A 24,660-nucleotide genomic window follows, 5' to 3' on the forward strand; every position below is an offset into this window, starting at 1 on the left:
TAAGGGAATGCCAATTATTACACACCTGCCAACTAGCAGAAATAAAAAGTATTTATTTTTTTGGCCACATCCTGATACTATACACTGTTCAGTGAAAGCGGTACAGAAATCTCAAAAGAATGCTCTTTATGTTCTCTGAGTAATGCTTGGTGCCCAAGGATGAAAAATTGAAAAAAACTATGATGAAGCACCTGTCCCTGGAGATCAGGCATTTTAGAGATGGCAATTGGAAGTTTTCTGAATACAGCTTACAGTATAAGCAAGGAGAAATGTTCAGTATTATATTCTTTCTGAGAATGGATTCTGACAATCTACTGTCTGCATGATGAGTGTAATAGAGAGAGAAAACACACTAATATTTGCTTCTTTTTAAATTTTCCACTATTTTATTTATATTTTTATATTGCCTGTCAATGGAATTTAAATTGAATGTACATAGGACAGTACATTCAATAAACAATTAAAACAATAATAAAACCCAAAGCTTACTTAAAAGGCATCAATTCTCAGAAGAAAATCCAAAAATAAAAAGCCTGGGGAAAAAAAGTCTTTCCCTGGCACCCCAAAGACAATGAGGTAGGCACCAGCAAGCCTCTCTAGGGAGAACATTTCATAATTGAGAAGACCCTCTCCCTTGTGTCTCCCTGCCTTGCCTCAGATGTTGGGGCACCCACAGAAGGACCTTTGCCCAAAATCAGGTATGGCTCTAGGCATTCCCTCAAGTATTCTGACCCTAAGCTATGAAGGGCTTTAAGGTACATTCAAGACCAGGCCACTCCCCCAAACACTTTGCATTTCAACAGGGAACAATAAACTGTTGCTGGAAAAAAATCATTGTGAGGATTGCAGCTACGCTCAGAGGGTATAGGGAGTTGATAGATTATGTCAGTGTCCCTGCTAATCAAAATGTCCCAGCACTTTGTCCCTGCGAGTACTGGTGCCACTATACTACTGCACCGAGTTTAAAATCTTAAGAATGATTTTTAAAATTATCTTAAGAATACAAACACAGGAATGCACTATGTGAGTGTAACATACAAACATTTTAAAGATTGCCTTGGTTGGTTGGCTTTGGAATTTGGTGCTATCCTCCTTTTTCAGTCAGCACAAACATCCATTAATAGGTGCATGCCTTCTCTAGAAGGAGCAAACAACAAAGAAAAGGGAAGGACCCTCACAGTGAAACTTATAAACGAAGAGAGGACCTAATAAACGGCTAATGGTTAAACAGGCTCGGTAATAAAATATTTGTGTTTAGTATGAATGAAAGCTTATAAACAAAAGCTTGTAAGCAACAAAAAGAGATTGTGTTACCAACAAAGATACAAGAATTCTCTTGTTGTACACTGACTGAAATACAAGAATTCTCTTATTATCAATAGTAATAAAACTGATAGTAATTCAATGGTATTTGAACGCCGAGCACAAGAGTAATCAAACAAATCAAACTTTGATGATTTTGAAAGGGTACAGTTGTAAATATACAATTTTAACAAAGTTGCTAATACGTGAATCATAGTTCAATTTTAACATGTAATTGCTGATATTGAGTCATATATACAATAGCAGTTTTTCAACTTTTAGTAAGTTGCTTATAATTAAATAAGTGTAAATGAATTTATCAGTTGCTTCACTGACTGAAATACAATGTTTAAATCATACATACAGTTGCATTTATTCAAATGTAAACGGTAACTCTAGATTGTGTACTCCGTTTCCAATTAAACTTCATCAGTAAATGTGGTATATGCAATGCGAAAACGTTTCCAATTGCACCATAGATGTAAGAGTGTATATATGTTTTCACTCTGAAATCCGTAGGGGACTGTGCACTTCCTAGGTAGGAGTTTAATTCTCCTTAAGTGGATGCTGGATACTAATTTGTTTGAGTAAGGTATCCGTTGACAACTATAATAATAGTAAGAACAGTTCTAAGTATAAGTTCACACTTGTAGTCAAAATATTGATATAGTGTCGAGAGATAAGAGATAAAAAGTAACTTACCCAAAGAAGCTTCCTTGAATTAGTGCTGTTCTTGTCCTGACTGCGGAGAGGAGTGTGGTATGAGGCGCAAAAAAAATGCTACTATATACACTACATAATGAGCAATAAATTAATTGTAATTGGGAAATCACTAAATCATTACATGTAACCTGGTCCGGTGTGAGAGCCATGAAGTAAAACCTGAGCTCTAGAAGGAGAGCAGAGGGCAAATGCAGCACTATAAATAAGGGGCACTGCTTCAGCTTTTCTACCTGTTTTTAAAATGGATTAGAAAATGGATTAGAGGTGTAATTGAGACAAAGCATAAGATGTAATGCAAATACCGCAAGCTAAATATGGTAGCAAGAGTAGTGGATAACATGAAAAATCTGTGCACATCCTTAGAGAAAATCCATTGTCCAGATTTGTGAATCTGCCTGCTAAGTATGCTAATTTTGCAATATGTTTGGTTTTATTTAGGAGGTCTGTTTAAGAACACGTTAGCTCCACAACTTGGCTATGAATCAAATCTAGTAAAACACACATTCCCAAAATATATCAGGACTGCTTTTTACTAACCAATAAATTTGTGATACTCTTAGCTTCATGGTAGTATAATCCACCCTGAATCTAATTGAAATACTGCAAATCTGATAAGGCCTACTGACCACAGCAAGCTTCTTAAAATTGAAAAAAGTCCCTTTGTTCTAGATGATCAGTTATGGAAACTGTGTGATATATATTTAGAAGCTCTTTAAGATAGTGTACATGTGATTATTTATGAATCAAGTGCTGTACATTGCATCCTAGGAATCAGAACTGTGTTTCATATTTCTGGAAGGAAGGAACAATTGGTATTTTAGCTTTAGAATTAACGCAGGCTCCCAGTTACAACACTTAAGAAGCAACTATTTCTATGGTGACTGATAATGTACATATTAGTAATATTAGTCACAGATGAAATTTCTTTAATTTGCAACATAAGTGTTGCTGGATATCTAGGCAAAAAGCAATGCCTTAACTATTGTACTGTGCAAACTTAAACCATTAAATTTTCAAAGGAAGGAGGGGAGGGCATTCCTTTGTGCCCTGGGCATCCTAGGCGGTGGCATCTCTCTGTTTTGTTCCCATGGCGATAGGCTTTGGCATCCCTTCAGGGAAACTTAGCAGCTATAATTTCTATGGAAAACAATCAACCAAGTTTCAGAGAATCTCACAATGGCTGCATTCAGGCAAAATGGAAAAGCATCATTTGTTATAACCATGTTTGTTTAACATACCAAGATCTGGCTTACAGATAATGGGCAGAATCCAGTGGGACACTTACACCCTCACTGATTCTCTTACTCCCCACCAATTCTGTTGCGCATGTGCCCACCCACCCTGTTTGTGTGATTGTGATTTAGTGCTTCTGAGTCAACCCAAAGTGAGCGGAGATGCTTGTTTCTGGAAGAAGTCAGGTCAGCGGAGCTTACATAAGGGAACTCAGCCGGCCCACTTCCTTCCAGAAATGAGCATTTCTGCTCATTTCAGGGCTCCACCTAGGAAGTGCTAAATTTCTCTTGAGTAAGCAATGAGTCCTACTTGCAGAACTGGCAGGATCCATGGCTTGTGTGGCATAAAAGAATTGGTGTGTGTGTGTGTGTGTGTGTATGGGCGGGGGGTTACGCCAAGCTATTTGCATTGTTCAAAGATGGGCAAAGTGTCTATTTATCATTACCATTGGCCAGCTGCAGAAGATGCATCTGTTATAGCTTGCTAAGAATGAAGCTGTGTAACAGTAAAGGTATGTTCCTAATATATATTCATTGTTAGAGATGTGTAAACCTTTTAAAATGAGCCTTAATAATTCCTTGGCAAGGCTGCAAGCTAGGCACTGAAGAGGTGGGCAGTGAAAAGACCCTGTTTAAGGCAGAAGGAGTAAGGAATGGGAGGTCTGTTCAGGCACCAGCAAGAGTCTCACAGCTGTTTGTCTAGTCTCATTTTCTACTCACTTTTTCTTTATGTCTCTGTAGCCAGGTGGGCAGTGAACGTTAAGCAACACTACAAACAAGGATTAATCCAGGTTATTGGGCTTTGATGTAATGACAAACCACAGTTAGTGGAAGTCAAGATTCACAAATTTACTTCAAACCATGATTGCATATCTTGGTTTGTTGGATCACCTACTTCATGAGCTTGGTCAGGTTCTGGCATACATACCAGAGTTAAACTAAACAAACTATTGTTTTGCTTCAAAAATGGTCCCACATGCCCAAAAGGTTTTGGATTTTTATGTCTTGAAGAATAATCCCCCAGCCACAACAACATAGCAAACCATATATCCCTGAACCATATTTCAGATGGCTTTCCAGTTCCAGTCCCAAAAAGAGCTTGCCATATTATGTGGAAGACTGTTATTCAAGAATTAAATCTCCTGCAGACTTTGGCATATGTAACTAGCTGCATGGATTGTTTATATTATGGGCAGGATTTAATTTTTGTGACAAAGCAAACCAAGTTATATGAAAAAGAGTACTTCTCCTCCTTCTCCCCCCATACCCTTTTTCTCCTCCAGGTTGGATTGAAATCTGTAATAGAGCAATTTCCAGGACAGCTTGATTTTGTTCTTCTGGACGGAGGCTGTGTCCTCAGCCATGGACATAAACAGTTGATGTGTCTTGCCAGATCAATTCTCAGCAAAGCTAAAATTCTTCTTCTTGATGAACCAAGTGCTCATCTTGATCCTATGTAAGTACTGTAACTATATTTTATGTGTGCGTTCATACCGGAATATGGGTAAATGTTGATTATTACTTTCATAATAATAATGATTTCTTTCATTTTATATTTCTATATTGATATCATTTTGATTTTGATTGTTCGGCAGGCTCGTGGGAACAGATTCAGCTGAGAAATGGGTGTGCAAGGAGAGTCATCCCTGTGCACTTTTTACCAGCAAAATTGGTGGGAGCAGATCATGATTGTTGGGAGGAGGAGGCAACATTTAAAGCTAAAATGTAGACATTGTCCAGAGCTGTGTCTTAAATAAAATTGACCAAGAGGTAGAGTTTTCTTACAACCTGAATTCCAGCCCACTGAACTTGCAGTACTTGTGTGTAATACTGTAATGTGGAGGTTTGGGATAGGGACATAAGTAGGAAGAGATATTGGTGGATCTGTGTGCTAAAGTCCATTATAGGAGAGCACTTTGAGTGGGGGTGGGTATCACCATGGGACCTTCAAAAGAACAGGAGTTGAAATAGTTGCAGCAACACCTAAGACATTTCCCATCATTATGCACTCAAACCTTTCATAAGTCATCACTGCCATTAAAAATAATCATATTATTTTCATTATGCATTGATTTTCCATTATTGTCAACTACTACTACTGCTACAACAACAACAACAATAATAATAATAATAATAATAATAATAATAATAATAAAGTCACATGTTTATTGTGTCTTTAAGAGCTGGGTGACAGACAGGCATTCAACAGGTGTAGCACCCTTTCTCATCACTGCATCTTACACCTTAGAAAAGCAGCACCTTTTGAACTTTTTTCTGTTGTTCAGATAATAAAAGCACAGTAGCAATATGTTACTACATCAGTAATATCTCTGCCGATCCCAACAGTACTTTAATACTTTTCAGCTGATAATATTTATTTATTTATTTATTTATTAAACTTATATACCGCTCCCATAGCCAGGGCTCTCTGGGCGGTTTACAGAAATTCTAAAACTGAGGTAAAAACAAGTATACAAAATTTAAAACTCTAAAACACAGAACATACACACATAAAACATTAAAAACCGATTTAAAAACTGAACATGTGGGCAATTAGGATGTACCGCCAGATGCCTGGGCAAAGAGGAAAGTCTTAACCTGGCGCCGGAAAGATAGCAGCGTTGGCGCCAGGCGAGCCTCATCAGGGAGATCATTCCACAGTCTGGGGGCCACCACCGAAAAGGCCCTGTCCCTCGTTGCCACACTCCGAGCCTCTCTCGGAGTAGGCACCCGGAGGAGGACCTTAGATGTTGAACGTAGTGACGGGAGAGGCGTTCCGTCAGGTATTTTGGTCCCAAGCCATGTAAGGCTTTTCTAAGTTGTAAGATCCCTGGGGAACCCTGGGGAAGATGTTCAGAATTCTCTAGCCCTGTGCTTAGAACTACAGTACCCAGAGTTGCTTTGGGTGAGGGAATGACTATTTAACCAATTTAAATCTCCAATGTCAGTATGTCCTTTGTGGTTGGCTATAGCAAATATTAGTTTGTTCCAACCTTCTCTGGTCAAAGCAATAAATAAATAAAAATAATTGTTGCAGCGTAAAATAAGAATATTGGTATATTACTTCATTACAAATTGCAACTTGTATTGCAGCAGAAGTAATTGCAATAACTGGTTAGGCCTGACTTAGCAATGTGTGTCATGGAGATATATAGTCTGAAGTTTAGCTTCCCTCTTACAAAGCTATAAAAACCTAGCAAACATTATAAAAGTGTCTGTTGCATGTAACTATTTTTTAAAATATTGCATTAATTCACATATTAAAATTGCTTACCTTTCAGGACTTTCCAAGTGATTAAAAAAACTCTCAAGCAAGCTTTTGCAAACTGCACAGTGATACTGTCAGAACACAGACTGGAAGCACTACTAGAATGTCAGCGATTTTTGGTGAGTGTCTTTCAAATACTAAAAACGATGTCTGGTATCTAAAGACCTACAAGGCATGACCAAGGGCTTGAACATGCTCAGTGGCTTTTTTGACTAATTTTATTTGAACTGCAGAACCTCGTGCAATATGAGAAGCTACTTTCGGAAGTCCCTTCAGTATCAGAATTGGTTTACCATGTTCCACTACCATGCAGATATCTGTAGAAACTCAAGCCCAAAGGCCCCTTGGACATGTCGGATCTTTGGATCTCAATCAATGTGATGTCCTAAGAGGTGTAAATTATATGAATTGTGCTCAATTTAATTCTTTATGGAATGACTGTTCTAAAGTAGGGCCTTATGACTTAGGGCCTTCCTAGACGAGGCCTTAGCACGCCTTCTGACCCGGCTTCCCTGCTGTGCGTCCAGATGACGCACAGGGGGATCTGGAGGCAGGCCACGCTGAGGCCTCCTCCAAGGCGCCATAAGCCAATGCGGTTATGGCGCGCTTTTTCCCCAGCTCCAGCCTCAGGCCGGGGCTGGGGAAAGTGTGGAGAGTTCCGCGGCTTTTCGCGGCTCCTCGCTTACTGAGGAGCCGCGAAAAGCCGCGGACCTGGCACAGCGCTCATAGGAGCGCTGTGCCCATCGACGGGGGGGGGGCAAAGGATGACAGGGTGGGTGGCAGGGTCGGTGGCATGGGGGGAGGGCAGGTGCGATCGCGCCGCGCGCCGCCCGGGCAATGCCTGGCATGGGGCGGCGCTTGCCCGGGCAATGCCGCCCCATGCCAGGCATTGCCCGGGCTCGGGCGGCGCGCGGCGCGATCGCACCCGCCCTCCCCCCATGCCACCCACCCTGCCACCCACCCTGTCATCCTTCGCCCTCTCCCCCCGTTAAAAAAAAAAAAAATTACCTTGTCCGCCGTCTTCGGGCCGCACCCAGCCCCTTTAAAATAATAATAAAAAAACGTCCCTATGCGTCCGCCATGTGGTAGCCTGGGGGACGTGCGCTAACATTAGCGCGCCTCAGCTCTGCCTCCCTGCCGGCGTAAGCCGGCAGGTCTAGCAAGGCCCTTAGTCAGAATACTGGCTGCCTCTCCTTATTCTGGCTCCTTTAGGGGTGCTGAGGAAAATATGGTGCATCTTTGCAGCCAGTATTCTGTTTTTGTTTTAGTTTAATCCAGGGACCCAAGTTATTCAAAAGGATTATTTGTGATCACGGTGTTTGCTTTCAATAGTATCCCATAGTTATTTCTCATGGAAGCTCACCAGGTATTGTTGATGCTTTGTTCCTCTGAACAGTTAACGGTGCTCCGAACATACTTGTTAGTGCCTGAGATGTGGTGATGTTGGCTAGTTAGAGAACATTATTTTGTAGAATGAGGACCACAGGGATCAGGTTTATAGGCTGAGGAGCATGAACAATATTATGTGCAAGCCAACACTTAGAACTAGAATGCATGCAAAATATCTGAAGTTTTTAATTTGATATACAAGGAAGAACTAGAGAGTCCAGCATTGGGCAAATAGTAAAAAAAAAAAAGAAACAGGCAAATTTGTGTTTCTGGGGCCCTCTAAAGTTTACAAGACAAACTAAGGTAAGTTTCTTTCTTTTAAAGCAAAAGAGAGGGCATGCTACAAACTGAGATAGTTCACCACTTTGTATGCCAATATTTGCTGGCTTGAAACCACTATTGTCAAAATACTTTCATTTTTATAAAAGGGAGATATTTAGAAGGAAACATCAAGTTCCATATCAAAATACTGAATGTCCCGGACACAACTTTCTATTAAATAATTTACCATTGTACTGCACAATTTTTGTAGCAAGAGCACATAATACACATCAGTAAACAATAGCACAAACTGTACTAAGAACAGCAGCAGAATTTCTCATAGTCAGACGAACTAGATAGATAAAATAGCTACCCAGGTACATATTCCGTGAGTAGATTTTTTATTGTATACATGTTCCAATTTTCTATGCTATTTTCCCATTATTCCTTCCCTTTTGTTGCACACACATACACACAGCAATCCTGACCCCCATGGGCAGCAGCAGCTAGAGTACCATGGAGCAGAAAACTGGTAATTGCTGCTGCTCTGTCTGCCATTTTAATTTCCCAAAAATTCATCTGAAGTCCCAATGGAGTTTTGAACAGGAGCAATACTTGATTCAGGACCCTGAGACACTGTGACAGAATTTAAATGGTGGGCGCTGGCAAGAGTATTTTGATGGTCATCGCACCTGCTTGCCTCAAAGTAAAGGGAGATGGGGTGGTGGACCGGTGGATCCTCCAGAAGCCTTGTGGCCTCAGCAAATGACAGCAAACGTCAAACCCTGATATTGGGCCTGTAATATCATCTTCCCTGAGCTCCTGAGGAAAGGCAGGCTACATATTCAAATTCAGTAAGTGTGGCTTTGGGATGACTAATGTTCATGCATCTGATGAAGTGTGCTCTAGTCCATGAAGCTTATACCATAATAAAACCTGTTTATCTTTAAGGAAGACCCAAGCCTCTTTATTAACATTGTACAATGGAAATTTTATCAAACAGACTGAATAATAGAAATATTTTGTTTGATCCACAGAAATGATCTGAAGATGCTTGTCAGTGCAATCCTATAAATGTCTCCTCAGAAATAACTCCCATATAGTTCAGTGTGCATTACTTCCAGTTAAGTGGGTATAGGATTACAGCCTGAGATGCAGATCTCTGAAGATAACCAGTTTTGTATTAGACAGTATGTAAATCCAAGATTTCCTGGGGGGAAAGGATGGAATATGCTGTACATATTACAATTATTATTGTCATTTATTTATGTGGTGTTAGTTTCCTGAAAATAGCTTTCACAATGTCTTTAATTCTAATGTAGCCAACCTCTTTTTACTAGGTGATAGAAGAGAATAAAGTCAGGCAATATGAATCAATCCAGAAGCTGCTAAGTGAAAAGAATTCCTTCCGACAAGCCATCAGCCATTCTGATCGAGCCAAACTCTTCCCAATACATCCTAGGAACTCAAGCAAGCGCAGATCCAGGCCTAAAATCACCGCCTTGCAAGAAGAAACTGAGGAAGAAGTGCAAGAAACCCGCCTGTGAAAGTGTTCGATATTTTGTCTCATTGGAATTAACAGGAACAGTTATGAGAAAAACACCAGAAAGCACAACGAAAAAAGCACCAGTAAAGAAGCAAACACAGATTAAGAATTACTCTATGAATCTGTATCTATCTGTGCAAAAAGGTTCAGTCCAAAGGTCAAAGTAGTTATTAAAGACTAGTACATTAAACAATATTCCCCCAGATGTTCCCCAGAAAATGTCTTCTGCTTTTTACTGACATCAGAAAATCTTTTATCAGGATAGATAATTTGATTTATAAGATTTAAATTGGATTTTTAAACATTTCAGTGGTATTTGGTTCCCCTTTAAAAACAGTATGGCATAAAATATCTGGATGTAATACAAAACAAATGTGAAGTCACACTCATCTTTTAAAATTGAATCTATGGTCAAACCCAACACATTGAGTTAAAGGCCTGCTTTTCTATGTAAAAGAACAAAGCAAAAGAACGAGGTCAAGGTTTATTATATGGCACAATACATCATTAATTGTATTTATTACTGTGGAAATTATAAATATTTAGACTATCAACCAAACAGCATAGGCATTTACTTTCTGTTTCAAGGACAGCAGAGTTAACTACCAGCTCTTGGTTCTGGAAAGTTCTGGGCATTTAAGTCTTCAAGTAAGTGATTTTGGTTTTGCTCCCTAAGTAATAAATATATTCTGTAGTGCAAAAAGCATATTACAGAGGCTCTGAACAGCTATGCTTGCTCAGAAAATATATGAATTAAAAAGTTGGAAGGAGATTTAAAGCAAAGACTTAAGTGTCTTGATCTGAGTTCTGATCTCGCCCTAAAAGGTGGGCTAACAGTGACAATTAGATTATCTAATTGTCCAACTATTATGAATGTGGAGTTGTAAGTGTGGGTTTAGAAACAAATATTCCTATTTTAGACTCACTAAGGCCTTAGCCTGACCTAAGGTTTATCCCGGGATCCCCTGTGTGTCATTTACATGAACAGGGATGACCCCGGGACGATCCCGGGATAAACCTTAGGTCTAGCTAAGACCTAAGACTTGATGCAATAAGATGCAGAGTCCGTTAGACCTGAAGTCATTTGAAGCTGAGCAGAGGAACTGCAGATAACAGCTGGAATAACAGTAAGTTTTTACACTTAGTTTTCTGCTTATTCACTGGAAAGAGACAAGACAAGGTACAACATTTTCACAGTAATTGCATTGCAATGATTGGGGAAAGGGACACAGTTTGAATATGCAAACCATAATGGATACAGTTGGCTAACATACGTAATTTCTAGCCAGTTAAAGATGATAGTGAGAATTTTGATATTTCAGATGGAGTCTTCCAAGACTTGTTTACTGCCCTAGCAATTTGGTGGGTAGCAGCTGCTGCATCACAGAAGATTAAGAGTAACAATGGTTATTTGGGTCCACACATTTTTCAACTAGTGCTTTTTTATTTTTTATTTTTTTTTAGAAATCATAGCTTCTGTGCAAGGATGAAAGAGAACTTGACTTTGTGATAATCTTCTTTTATACGGTACCATTTTGCAGTTAACTTGAATATTCTCTAGAATATTTATTTAGTATCTTTATTAAAAGATATTGAGAAATTCATTTATTAAGACAATTCTGAATTTTAAAAGGAATTGTGTACCATGAAGACTATATTTGTATACAGATAATTGTTATATATTTGAAAGAAATATTATTAGTCTGTATTTACTGCACATTTTAGAAGAACTGTAAAAAACAAAAAAAGCTAATATCCTACAGATATATTGACTGCTGCATTACATATTTTGTTTTGTTGTTGTTGCCTTATTTTGAATATACAATACAAATGCTGGTCCCAATCCAGAAAATGTGAGGTTATGTAGAGCTATAACTTTTTCAGAGCAATGTCCCCTTTACTGCTACAATGACTTTTACAGTAGCTTGATAATCAGACAAATATAATGGAGACAGAGCTTTTCATAGGAGGCAAGGGTCGACTTCAAGTTTTAGAAGGTCCTGGCCAAGCTTCTCCTTTACATGGTGCTGATGCAGTATGATCAAGATCAGTTCCTTACAGAAGTTTGCAGGTCCTTTTCACAATGTTGTCATCCTCCGGTGCCTCTCCTGCCATTTTATTAGCTTTATTCCACCATGATTTAACTTGATGAAAATGCAGTAACAAATATTCACTGCCATCAAAGAGCTGGTGTAGTTCCGGAGTCGTGGAATATTGCTGCAATGTCATAGAGCCATCTGCTGGCTAGAACTTCCCCACAAAGGAAACTGCAAAAAAAGGGGGAGGGGAGGAAAGGAAGAGGCACATGTATTGTGCCCCTCATAAACCCGGAAAGACACCATAAGAAGAAAGCCCAGTAAGGGTACAGAATTTTAGCTTTAATGTAGGGAAGGCCTAAGGTATTGGCAGTTAAGAGCGCTAAGCTAAAATATGCTGTTTAGGATCTACACTATTGCTTTTAACAGTATTGAAATGCACTGACAACAGTTGGGGCCCATGACACACTCCATATACCGTTTTCAAACCGCTTTCAAAGTGTTATATTCTGCTTGGTGTAGATCTGGCCTTGGAGTCTTGCCCCTTTTGCCTTCAGCCCTACTCAGCACTGGAATGCAGCTCTGAGCGCCTCTCTGAAATGGAATTCAGGCCTCAGACTGAAATAAGTAGGGGTAAAACCTCTTTTTGTTGTTGTTTTAAAAAATCCATTAAAACCCAGAAGGCTTTAATTCTAGACAAAGGTGTTTAATTGAAAATTAATTAAAATTACTGTGTTTAATTAAAAATAGTTTAAAAGAAATTTAAGGTAAATTATCTTTTTATGGCAGGGTAGCTTTGCACTATTTTGTTCCATTTTTTAAAACACCCACATGCCTATGATTTGTCTTTCTCTTGGCTCCAATGATAACATGGGCAATAAGCATCTCTAATAGCTTTACATGCATCTGTGTAATCATCTTTCTTCCAGGGCAAAGAATGCATTTTCCCAGGTATAATGTGAAACACCTTAAAACCCGATATTACATCATGACAGAAAAATGTGTGTGCATGGTAAGAAATGATGGTGCTATCTCAATTACTCCCCAAACTCTGAAAATGTTATGGCTCTTCACATCCTCAGTTGTACCCAAGACCACTTAAAACCAAGGTAACCTAAGTATGTGTGCATTTTTGTTCTGTTGATTTCTGTGGGACTTAGGGCAAGTTCACACATGGCCCCTGTATGAACTATGTGCATGTCCCTTGTACATAAGGCAAAGCATATGATGTAAACACAGTGTGTGTGTGATGTGAGACAAAATAAAATACTTCATATAATGCATAATTATTGGAATTCACAGAGACACAAGATGGCTTTAAAAAGGGATTAGACAAATTCATAGAGGTTATTAATTTTTATTAGTCTTGACAAAACCACCAGATTCACAGACAGTATGCTCCAGAGTACCAGCTGGGTTCCCCATTCTTGGGCTACCCAAAAGGATTTAGCTGGCCACTGGGCCAGATGGACCTTTAATTTGATCCAACATGGATTTTTTTAAAATATTCTTATAAGGCCTGCACACATATGTCTCATATGTGTCTCATAGACACAATATGTCTCAATTGTAAAAGTGGTAGACAGTTCACAAGACTGGGGTGTAGGCATGTGGGTCTTACACCACACTTTACATTCTATGCATGTTCTATACAAAATTCACTTCCAAAATTCACTTTCAGTCTCTAAAAATTAGCTACCTTGCCTTCCCAGCTCAGGGGCTGTGTGTGAAGCATCCCATAGCTGTCACTAATTTTTACTAGATTGTGCCAATTGTATGTATTTGTATGAGTATAAAAACCTTAAACACCATATGTAACAAGCTACAATACCTGCCACTCCGGTTGCCTTCAGGTAATACAGAAAGGTACTAAGTGAATACTGCTCATTTTTTAAAAACCATGTAAATATTTATTACTATGTCCCATTGACATTATTGTGTACAATAAGTCAATAAAATGATTGCTTTGTATATTACCTCTCTGTCATATGGTAACAAAAATTAAATAAGAGCCTGTTGGGGTGAACAAGCTAAATATATGTTCCTGAACCATCCAAGACAACAGATTTTAGCTGTTCTCTATCTAGCACACCAATATCCAATACATCAACATTGAGACCCTATATATTTTGTAAGCAATGTTCTTCAGAAAGTCCCCAAATCCGTAGTATTTCATTATGCCAACCAAAATGTCAGAAAATAGTGAACATTTGCTTCTATTTGCCTTCTTGTCACTAGATGGTGCTGCAGAGTTTAATTTTTCTTGTTTGCTGTGTTAGTTCTAGGGAAGGAAACATACAAATCAAGATGCAGGATTTATTAAGCTATACAACATTCACTTAGTAATCTTACTAAACATTAGCTACCTTCACCACCTAACATGACAAAGAAGCCTATGCAATATTTTGATCGTCCTGGAATAATTTGCTGTGCCTTATGTTTATTTATAAATGTTCTAAGAATAGGAAATGAGCCACCCTAATTCATGCACATTTCGAGAGATAAAAAGAAGAAAAATACTGCCCAGCCCAGTGTCTGCCTATTTTTGCAGTCCTACAGTATACACACCTTGGAGTAATTCCTATTGAAGTCGATGGGGCTTGTTTCTAAGTTGACATGCACAAGATTGCAATCCTAAACATATTATTTAACTTGCTTATAAATGACCTGGAACTGGGATGAGTAGAAAAGTATGCAGATGATTTAGTCAAGGGGGAGGGGGAACCAAAGCAGATTGGGAAGTGCTCCAAAGAGATCTCTCCAAAGTAGATGACCAGACAACAAAATGGCAATAATAGCCAATGGTATGGATGGAGTAATAACCTTGGGGCAAACAAATCCAAATTCCATACATGCACTGATTGTGTCTGAGCTGCAAATGATTGGCCAGAAGAGAAATCTTGGGGTTGCAGTGGATCAACCTCAGTGTGCTGCAGATAATAAACAAACAAATTCCGTGCTGGGAATGACTGACAAAACAGACAGAAGACTAAAATCCCAGTATTGCAATGACTTTATACAAATCTATGGTGTGGCTGCATTTGGAATATTCCAGCTGTGCAGAATCAATAGGAATATTTGAATGGTGGAACAAAAACCACTGAGCATCTTTGCTAGGAGGAAACGCTAAAACTAAAAAGCATTTGAGCCTTTTTAGTTTACAACAAAGCCAGCCGTGGACTGGGGTGGGGAGCTTATAAGAGGTTTATAAAATGATGTGTGGTGTGAAGAAAATAGAAGTTTTTCTCCTACTCCCATAGTACTAAAACTTGGTGTGTCATCCAATGAAATTGATTGGCAGTAGAAGGAAGATGGATAAGGTGAAGTATGTCTTCTCCCAACGAACTGAATAGAATTCATGATGATGGCCATTAGTATATATGGCTTTAAAAGGGAGGACCAATTTCATGGATGATAGGTTAATCAGTGGTGCTAGATGCAGCAATGGTTACTATGGTTGCAACTAACTAGGGAATAGTGAGTTGGCTTTAAAGGGGGATTAGGCAAATTCTGAGAGGATGTGTTCATCAACGCCTATCAGTCACGATGGCTTTGTGGAAACGGCAGATTCAGAAGTATGCATGTATGTAAAGCTTTTTTCTTTTCTTTTTTACTGCTTTTCAACCAAAAGAACTGTCAGAGTGGCTTACCACTCAATAAAAAGATAGACCCTATCTTCAGCTTTACAATTTAAAAGACATGATGCACAAGAGGAAAAAGGTATAGGAAGAGAGGAGGAAAACATGCAGCACCTGGTGAAATTCCCTCTTCATCACAACAGTTAAAGTTGCAGGAGCCCTGCCCTCTTGACCAGGAACAGATTCATAACTTGTGGGGAGGTCTCCTGTAACTGTCTTTGTCACTTGAAGCTCAGGTGGCCTCAGTGGCATGGAGTGCCTTCTACCAACTTTGGTTGGTGGTCCAGCTAAGCTCCTATCTGTACAGGGATAACCTGGCTTCAGTTGTCTATGATAGATTACTGCAATGGGGCTGCCTTTAAAGATGGTTCGGAAGCTGCAGCTTATGCAAAATATGTCAGCTAGATTGATAACATGGATAAAAAGGTCCGAACATATAACACTGATTATGGTGTGCTTGCGCTGACTGCCTGTATGTTTCCAAGCCTGATTCAAGGTGCTGGTTTTAACCTATAAAGCCTTACACAGCTCGGGACTGCAATACTTGATGGAACGCCTCTTCTGGCATGAACTTACCCATACACTGCATTCATCATTTAAGGTTCTCCTCCAGGTGCCTCTTCCGAGGGAGCCTCAGAAAGTGGCAACAAGGTAGAGGGCCTTCTCAGTGGTGGTCCCCCAATTATGGAACAATCTTCCCAATGAGGCCTGCCTCGTGCCAACATTATTATCTTTTCAGTGCCAAGTTAAGGCCTTCCTCTTCTCTCAGACTCTGGCAGCATATGATGAGATTTTAATTAGTTCCTAGAAAGACAGGTTGCTTACCTGTAACTGTAGTTCTTTGAGTGGTCATCTGTGCAGTCACACATATGGGCTCTGCGCCTGCGTGGGGCCAGCTTCGGAAACTTCACTAGCTGAAAATCTTTTAGGCGGGAACCCCTCTCCCACCGTCCACTGAGCATGCTCAGGGGTTCCCGCCTAACTCCTCAGTTCCTGAAACCGCCTAAACAGTCTCACTGAGGTGAACCACCAGGTAATCAAAAAATGACACCATAGTGGGGACGGTGGGAGGATTGTGTGACTGCACAGATGACCACTCTAAGAACTACAGTTACAGGTAAGCAACTTGTCTTTCTTCTTCGTGGTCTCTGTGCATCACACATATGGGCGAATAACAAGCTGACTTACCGGAGGTGGGTGGTGTCAGATGATGGATGAAATTCACAGGATTGCCGATAAAACGGCACGCCCAAAAGCGCAGTCTCTACGCACTCTGATGTCCAGACGGTAGTGGCTGGCAAAGGTCAGAGGTGTCGACCAGGTAGCTGCTTTGCAGAGGTCTGGTAGAGCGATCCCCTTTTCAAAGGCTGTAGAAGCGGCTACTCCTCTGGTGGAGTGGGAGCGCACTTACCCTCCAATGGGAGGCTAACAAGTTCATAAGCTAATTTAATAGTCTGAACAACCCAAGCAGAAATTCTCTGTGGAGATGCTTGAAGTCCCTTTTGTTTGCCCCCATAACAAACAAAAAGTCTTTGGGATCTCCGGAGGGTAGCCGTTCTGGACTGGTAGAAGGCGAGGGCACGTCTAACATCCAGTGTATGTAGTGTCGACTCAAGAGGAGTTGTCGGCGAAGGGAAAAAACTTGGGAGGGTGATATCCTGCCCAAGGTGAAAAGAAGAAACAACCTTCGGGAGAAAGGTTGGGTCCAGTCTAAGGACCACCTTGTCAGCATGAAACACCGTGTAAGGTGAGTCTACGCGGAGCGCTGCTAGCTCAGATGCACGCCTAGCAGATGTAACTGCAACAAGGAATGCCACCTTAAAAGTCAATAAACGCAAGTCCGTCTTTGCTAATGGCTCAAAGGGCTTGGCAGTCAGTGCCTTGAGCACCACGGAGAGGCTCCATTGAGGAACAAAAGATTGAACTGGTGGGATGGTGTTTTTCATACCCTTCATGAATCGTTTAGTTAAAGGGTGTGTGAAGACCGAACAGCCCTGAATCCAATGGTGTAAGGCAGAGATAGCTGCTAAATAAACTCTAAGTGATGAGAACTTGAGTCCTTTTTTAAATAAAGAAAAAAAAGAAAAGAGAGCACCATGGCTATTGGTGCTGAAAACGGGTTCTCATTTCTGCTGAGGGCAAAGGCAGAGAATGTTTCCCATTTTTTGGCGTATGATTTTCTAGTAGCTGGTTTCCTAGCTGCTAGAATAATGTCCCATACGTCAGTAGGCAGGGATAGGTCGTCTAACGCTGCCTTATCCTCCATGCTGTTAGGTTCAGGGACCGGACATCCGGATGGAAAATGAGTCCCTTCCCCTTGGATATGAGGTTGTGGCATTGGGGCAGTCTGATAAACTCCGCTGAGGACAGTTTGAGTAGCGGAGTAAACCACTGCTGCCTTGGCCACCAAGGCGCTACTAAGATGGCGTTGGCGTTGTCTCTGCGCAACTTTACAATGACCCTGGATAGGAGTGGTATGGGAGGGAACAGGTACAGGAGCTGTCCTGTCCACGTCCTCTCGAAGGCGTCTCCTAGGGATGCTCTCCCATGACCCGCCCACGTGCAGAATAGGTTGCAGATGGCATTCTCTGGTGATGCGAATAAGTCTATTACAGGCTGTCCCCATGCCTGAAATATTATGTCGAGTACAGACTTCTTCATCTGCCACTCGTGGGTGTCTACGAAGGTGCGGCTGAGGTCGTCTGCCAGAATATTGTCCTGGCCTGCGATATGAATGGCCGATAAAGTCATATCGTGGGCGATTGCCCAGTGCCAAATGTCCAAAGTTAGGGAGATCAGGTCCATAGCCCGTGTCCCACCTTGCTTGTTTATGTGCCAGACAGCAGCCATGTTGTCTGTATAGATCTGGATTACATGTCCTGACAAGGTCTGCTGAAAGGCATGTAGTGCTTTTTGGATGGCCATCAACTCCAGAACGTTGATGTGTCTTTTCTTGTCGAGAGGACCCCAGCGCTCCTGTATGGTTAGGTCTCCGCAGTGGGCTCCCCAGCCTAATAGGGATGCGTCTGTCATTAGATGTTGAGATGGCAGTGGGGGTCTGAAGTCCAAGCCCTGCGTGATATTGGACAAATCTGTCCACCAAAGGAGTGTGTCCTTTACTTTGGTAGGGAGCGACAATTTCACTCGATGAGCGTCCAATGTATTGTCGTACTCCCGTAGAAGCCACAACTGTAAGGGCCTCATGTGTAGGCGTGCCCAAGGGACGACGCTGACAGTAGCTGCCATGAAACCCAGTAACCTTTGTACCTGGAAAGCAGATGTGATTTTAGACTGGAAGAGCTTAAGTGCAAGTTTAATTAACGTTGTAGCTCTATCCTCCGGAAGGAAAGCCCTGGAGCGGGTTGAGTCCAGAATTGCTCCAAGGAATTTAATTTTTTGAGTTGGTTGAAATTTTGATTTTTCTTTGTTGATGCAAAGGCCTAATTCATTGAGGAGGTTAATGGTGAGGTGGGTATTACGGGTGACTTCCTACTCCGTACTAGCCACTATCAACCAATCGTCCAAGTAGGGGTAAATCTCTACCCCTCGAGTTCTCAGAAAGGCGCAAACTGGTGCCATACACTTTGTGAAAACTCGGGGGGCAGTAGAAAGACCAAAAGGAAGCACTTTAAATTGGAAAATGTCTTCCCCTACTATGAACCGGAGGAATTGGCGATGGTCAGGGTAAATTGAGACATGAAGGTAAGCATCTTTGAAGTCAATGGAAGTAAACCAGTCTCCTTGGGAGAGGAAAGGTAAGATGCTTGCTAAGGAGTTCATCCGGAATTTTTTAGGGTTGATGAACTTGTTTAGGTCTCTAAGGTCCAAAATAGGTCTTAGCCCCCCATCCTGTTTAGGAACCGTAAAGTAGCGGGAATAGAACCCGCACTTTAGGCCATGAGTTGGTAATCGCTCTATGGCGCCCTTCTCCAAAAGAGACTTGGTCTCTTGCAATAGAGCGTCTGTAGGTGGGGAGAACCTTGCGGTTCCTAGGGGAGGGAGGGTGGTAAACTCAATTTTGTAGCCCCGAGAGATGATGTTAAGGACCCATGTATCGGTCGTAATAGTGGTCCAATTATGGAAAAAAAGGGGTGAGGATGTCACCAAACTTAGGTGTTGAACTGTTTGGTATATGGTAGTCAAAGACACCGTCTTTGATTCGGATCAGGCTTGTTCTTATTTTGCTTGAAACGTCCTGAGTATTGTTGCCTCTTGTATTGACCTTGGGGTTGGTACAGGGTGGCACGGTCTTGCAATTGTAGTTGTTGTTGTCTTGGCTGGAACTGTTGTTGCGTTCTTGGCCAACGCCTCTGGCGGAATGGTCTCTGCAGTTGTTGCTGACCAATTCCCATTTTCTTAGCCGTGTTCTTGGCTTTTTGGATACTCTCCATGGACTCATCCGTAGAGGAGTGGAACAGTCCTTCCCCATCAAAGGGCAGGTCCTCTATCCGGGTTCGTGCCTCCTGGGATAGTCCTGCGGACCTAAGCCACGCATGCCGTCTTAGTGCAATGGAGGCTACCATTGCTTTTGAGGCGCAGTCAGTGGCGTGTCGCGCTGTATTGAGCTGTTGGCGCGATAGCCTCATAGCCTCCGTATAAAAAACATTTGCCAGCTCCCTTTGATCATCTGGGAGATATCCAGAAATGGATGCCATCTTTTCCCACAGGAAAAGTTGATATTTAGCCATAGTGGCTTGGTAGTTATGCACCCGAAGGGACTATGCAGACGAAGAGTAAATTCTTCTTCCCAGACCATCCAGCCTATGGCCTTTCTTGTCTACTGGCGCATTGTGTTTCCTTTGAGTGCGTCCTTGAGATGCCTCTACAATAATTGAGTTGGGCTTAGGGTGGGTGAAGAGGAATGGGGCTGTTTTTTCCTGAATTTGTAGATATTATCTAGCCTCCTCGACGTTGGTGGCATAGAGGAGGGCAGCTTCCAAGATTGCTGTGCTGTGCGTAGTAGCACAGGTAAATATGGAATGGCCGCTGGGGTTGATGACTCACAGTATACATCGTCGTAAACTGGGTCGTTTAGTTTTTCTATTGGCTGGGACATTTCAATTCCCAGGGACCTCGCCATCCTCTGTACTTGGTCGGCAAAGTGTGCCAAATCCTCCGAGGGGGAGACCACATCCGACGATACCACCAGGTCATCCGGTGAAGGGATGAATAGTGCTGGTGATGCTTCCTGTGAGGAGTCAGATCAATAGTCCTCGTCAGAGGGTTCATCCACTGTATTTCTCCTCAGCCTTGCCGCGGGCAATGTCTGTAATGACTGTGACGGTACCGAAGCAGTCTGTACCGTAGTCTGCACCAGTTGCGGCGGAGGCGGGGGCCTCGGTACCGAAGGTTGAGGCGGTGGTAGCATAGATGCAACAACTTCCGCAGGCGGAGGGCGGGAAATTGTTTCTGAAGGGGGTTGGTGAAATTGTGGGTATGGAGCAAACTGTTCTTGATAACAGTAATAGTCTTGCTCACGCCCGTGTCTCCAATCCCCATAGTAGTATGGAGGGTATTGTGGAGGTTGCCAATCCTGGTCATGTCTCCTATTCGGTGTGTGGGGGTGTTTTCCGTATTCGTAATGCCGTTGGCTTGAATAGACTGAAGCCAGTGAGCGATCACGGTAGTAGCTGTAGGGAGACATTGGACGGTACCGACGGCCGTCGGTATCGGGTGCTGGATATGGGTTCCGCGGCATATCTCGGTACCGATGAGGCTCGGTTTTGATTGCCGGTTGTGAGTCATGCTGTCGATATCGATGTCCATCGGTATCGAGCAGCAGTTGTTGATGCTGGCAGTATCGAGGGGAAATAGGGCCCCCTTCTGGCAAAGTAATATCCTGCAAAGAGCTTCTAATCTCTCCTTCTGAGACTGATGCTCGAACGCTTGTCTCCCCCTCTGGTATCGTGATGATGTTGAAGGGGGACGATACCGAAGGCTCGGTCAGCTGCTCCGTTTGCGGTAGCGCTAGGACCGGAGGCGAAGACGGAGTTGCCCGTCTCGGTATCGAGAATGCTCTCGGTACCGACAGTGATGGTATCGGACTCGCCAATATTGGAGGTGTTGTTTGTAAGGAAAGCCTCGATATCAGGCTTTTCGGTACCGTTGAACGCTTCGGTATCGAAGTCGTCGGTACCGGGCTCTTCGGTACCAATGGATTTGCCTTGGCCAATTTTTTCTTTTCATTTTTCGATTTCAGTTTGCTTTTTTTCTTTTGGGGTTCTTCGGACCCAACATACTCTCTTGCTCTCTTAGATATTTTCTTGGCCGCTTTAGACGAAGTGGAGTGAGAGGAGGAGGTAACCGCTAAGGCCTCACTCCGTGCCTTAGTTGGGGCATAGTCTCCATTTTGTGAGGAGATGTAGAAACACGAGATTGCCTCGGTTTATCTACTGCCTCCAAAGCCTTTTCCCAAAGAATCGCTCGCAGGTGATCAGCGCAGTTTTTTCTTGCTTGTCTTGAGAATTTCAAGCAGAAAACACAAGACTCTACCACATGAGTCTCCCCCAAGCAAAGCAAACACAGAGAGTGTCCATCAGTCTGTGATATCTTTTGACCGCAGTTGGAACACTTTTTAAAAGGTCCTTGGTGTGCCATAAGCACAAGTACTGACTAACTAACAATATATATATATATATATATATATATATATACTAACTATACAGTAAAGAGAGAAATACTGAGAGGTAAGAGAAAGAGTGAAAAACGGTAGATTTTATAACAATACCAAGTGAAGTCTCCAACAAGCTGTTGACCCACAGGCGGTTGAAGAGAACTGGGGAGTTAGGCGCGAACCCCTGAGCATGCTCAGTGGACAGTGGGGGAGGGGTTCCCACCTAAAAGATTTTCAGCTAGTGAAGAAGCTGGCCCCGCGCAGGCACATATGTGTGATGCACAGAGACCACGAAGAAGAACTTTTTATTGTTTAAAATTGTTTAGATATATGTGTGTCTCTGTGTTTATGTATTTGTATGTAAACGGTTTTCATACTATGCATAATGTATTTTCAAGGTTTTTAATCTTTGTAAATCACCCAGAAAGCTTCAGTTATTGGGTGGTATAAAAATTGTAATAAATGAAATGAAATGAATGAATGCAAGAAAATGCAAATAAGACAAATGGTATAACAGGACAAAGTTTACTGTAAATACTTTTGATAGGAAGCCAGTATGATAAGAGATCTTACCACAGGACAACTTTTCCTGTGTTGCATGTAAGATTGGATAAAGTCTCAGGTAATCATTCTGATGATGTATGTTGAGATGAAAAACTGAGAAAGAATTAGGAAACAGAAGGAAACAGACAGTGAGAACAAATCCAGGCTAGGACAGTTACTTTGGATGGTAGTTACAGGCCTACCAAAATCAACACCACACACTGGGTCCCTGTTTTGCCCTTGTCCAAGTATCAGTAATTAATTACAATTTAAAAAATAAGAACAAACAATTATAGAAACAAAGAGAAGGACTATAAATTAGAACAAAAATGTATTTATTTATTTAATGTTATTTATGAATTGCTAACATTAAAACATTTCTGCATTCTCTATTGCTGCATACAGACGACTACAGGGTGCTATTAGAAACCGGTTTGTTTCCCCTATACTCTGGTACCGGGCCCTTCTTGGCTGTTAAATGCTGTAGACGACCAACAGTAATTGAATGGGCACTTTACTCTCCTCTCAATAGCAGTGCTGAGGACAAGATAAAGACATATGAAGACTGCTTTTGCTACGTCCAGTAACTGCTACAAATAAACTTACTGCTGGTTAGCATTCAACCTGGTTTCGAGAGACAGCAGCTTTTATTTTCCACAGGAATATTTTCCAAAATATTCTGAGGGTGAGGACTGATGTTTGAGATTTTTTGCCCTTGGCTGTATGGTACCAGAGTGCTTCACGATCATGAGCATGTCCTTAGATCTAATTTAAGTTAAAGCTAGCAACATTTATATCTTTGCTTTCTTGTTGCAATCCACCCAACTGTTAAATTACCTGCTTGAATGCAGTATGGCCATTTTATTTATGGAACATTTATTTAAGTACATTTTTCACTCACTTCTTGCGCATCCAGTAGTTCCAGTCCTTCAGCTGAGATATTTATTAGTTGATTCACGCAATGAGGCAAAAGGAGATTTTGTTAAGAACTTAAAATTCTATTCATAAACTGCAGTTGTATTTGGAAGTAGATGAATTCCTACTCTAGAAAACATATCACCAATACCAGGTCAAAATTTTTCTACTGCAGCTTAGTTGATATTACTGGTGTTTTCAGGGAATTTCGTAGGTCTGGAGAGTAGGAAGTTCCCTGGCTTTAGATCTACTTAAAGAACTACAGCTGCAATCATATTTACTTAGGAGTAAATACTAATGAATTCAATGGGACTTAAATTTGATGAAAGATGCATAGAATTGGCAATGTTTGCTGGGAAATCTTTCATGATTTTATGCTTGAAATCCCCACAACTCCCCGAGCCCTCAGCTATTCGAAGAATGGAGACAGTGCAATTTTCTTCAGGATGATGGTGAGTGGTAATAAGCCTTCCTGCAGGCCTGGATGATGGTGAGTGTTTTTTTCTTGAGGAGGATGGCATGCAACAAAGGAATGACCCTTCTTGCATGCCATCCTCCCTATGTACATATTAGGTAGAAATTAATAGAGGGATGGTTAACCCACCATGCCCCATGTACTAGTCCTCCCCATGAAGCGCGCTCTCTCTGTGTGTGTGTGTGTGTGTGTGTGTGTGAGAGAGAGAGAGAGAGAGAGAGAGAGAGAGAGAGAGAGAGGGAGAGAGAGAGAGGGCGAGAGGGAGAGAATGTGTCTGGGAAAGGAACACCAGCCTTGGCCACACCCACCAGCATGTGGCTCCTGACCCACAACATGTAGCCCTTGGGGGCAAATAGGTTGCCCGCGCCATGCTTTAAAACAAGATGCAGTGACACACAAGAAACTGAAGTTAGTATCAAAATCCAGCTTTTAGCACAGACACACAGTATACGCATAACACTGAATATATGCAGATGTAAGACAGAAACAAACATATTTGCAGTACAAAAGGGTTTTATTGGCATGACAGGTGACGTTCCAGGAGAACACTGAATGTAACTGCTGACTTTACTTTTACAACTCTCTTGCAAAGACGCTGGTGTCTTTATAGCACTGTCAGAGCATGTGATAAGTAATTCACCAGGAAGCCTTTTCTTAAGGAATCTGTGTCTATTCATTTTATAAAGGTGTCATATTAAGACATCATCTTAGAAGAGAAG

At 41.6% G+C, this 24,660-nt stretch overlaps 1 protein-coding gene across 1 annotated transcript in view; it reads left to right on the plus strand.

Moving 5' to 3' along the window:
* The window catches only part of CFTR (CF transmembrane conductance regulator), a 108,130-nt gene extending 98,408 nt beyond the window's left edge, over positions 1–9,722 (plus strand). Inside the window, exons 25-27 of the mRNA XM_063134054.1 lie at positions 4,541–4,713; positions 6,539–6,644; positions 9,516–9,722. Coding sequence (XP_062990124.1) covers positions 4,541–4,713; positions 6,539–6,644; positions 9,516–9,722 — 486 coding nt within the window. The remainder of the gene's footprint in view (positions 1–4,540; positions 4,714–6,538; positions 6,645–9,515) is intronic.
* The last annotated feature ends 14,938 nt before the right edge of the window (positions 9,723–24,660 follow it).

Source organism: Elgaria multicarinata, chromosome 9 (genome assembly GCF_023053635.1).
Source record: "Elgaria multicarinata webbii isolate HBS135686 ecotype San Diego chromosome 9, rElgMul1.1.pri, whole genome shotgun sequence".
NCBI classification, from domain to species: Eukaryota; Metazoa; Chordata; class Lepidosauria; order Squamata; family Anguidae; genus Elgaria; species Elgaria multicarinata.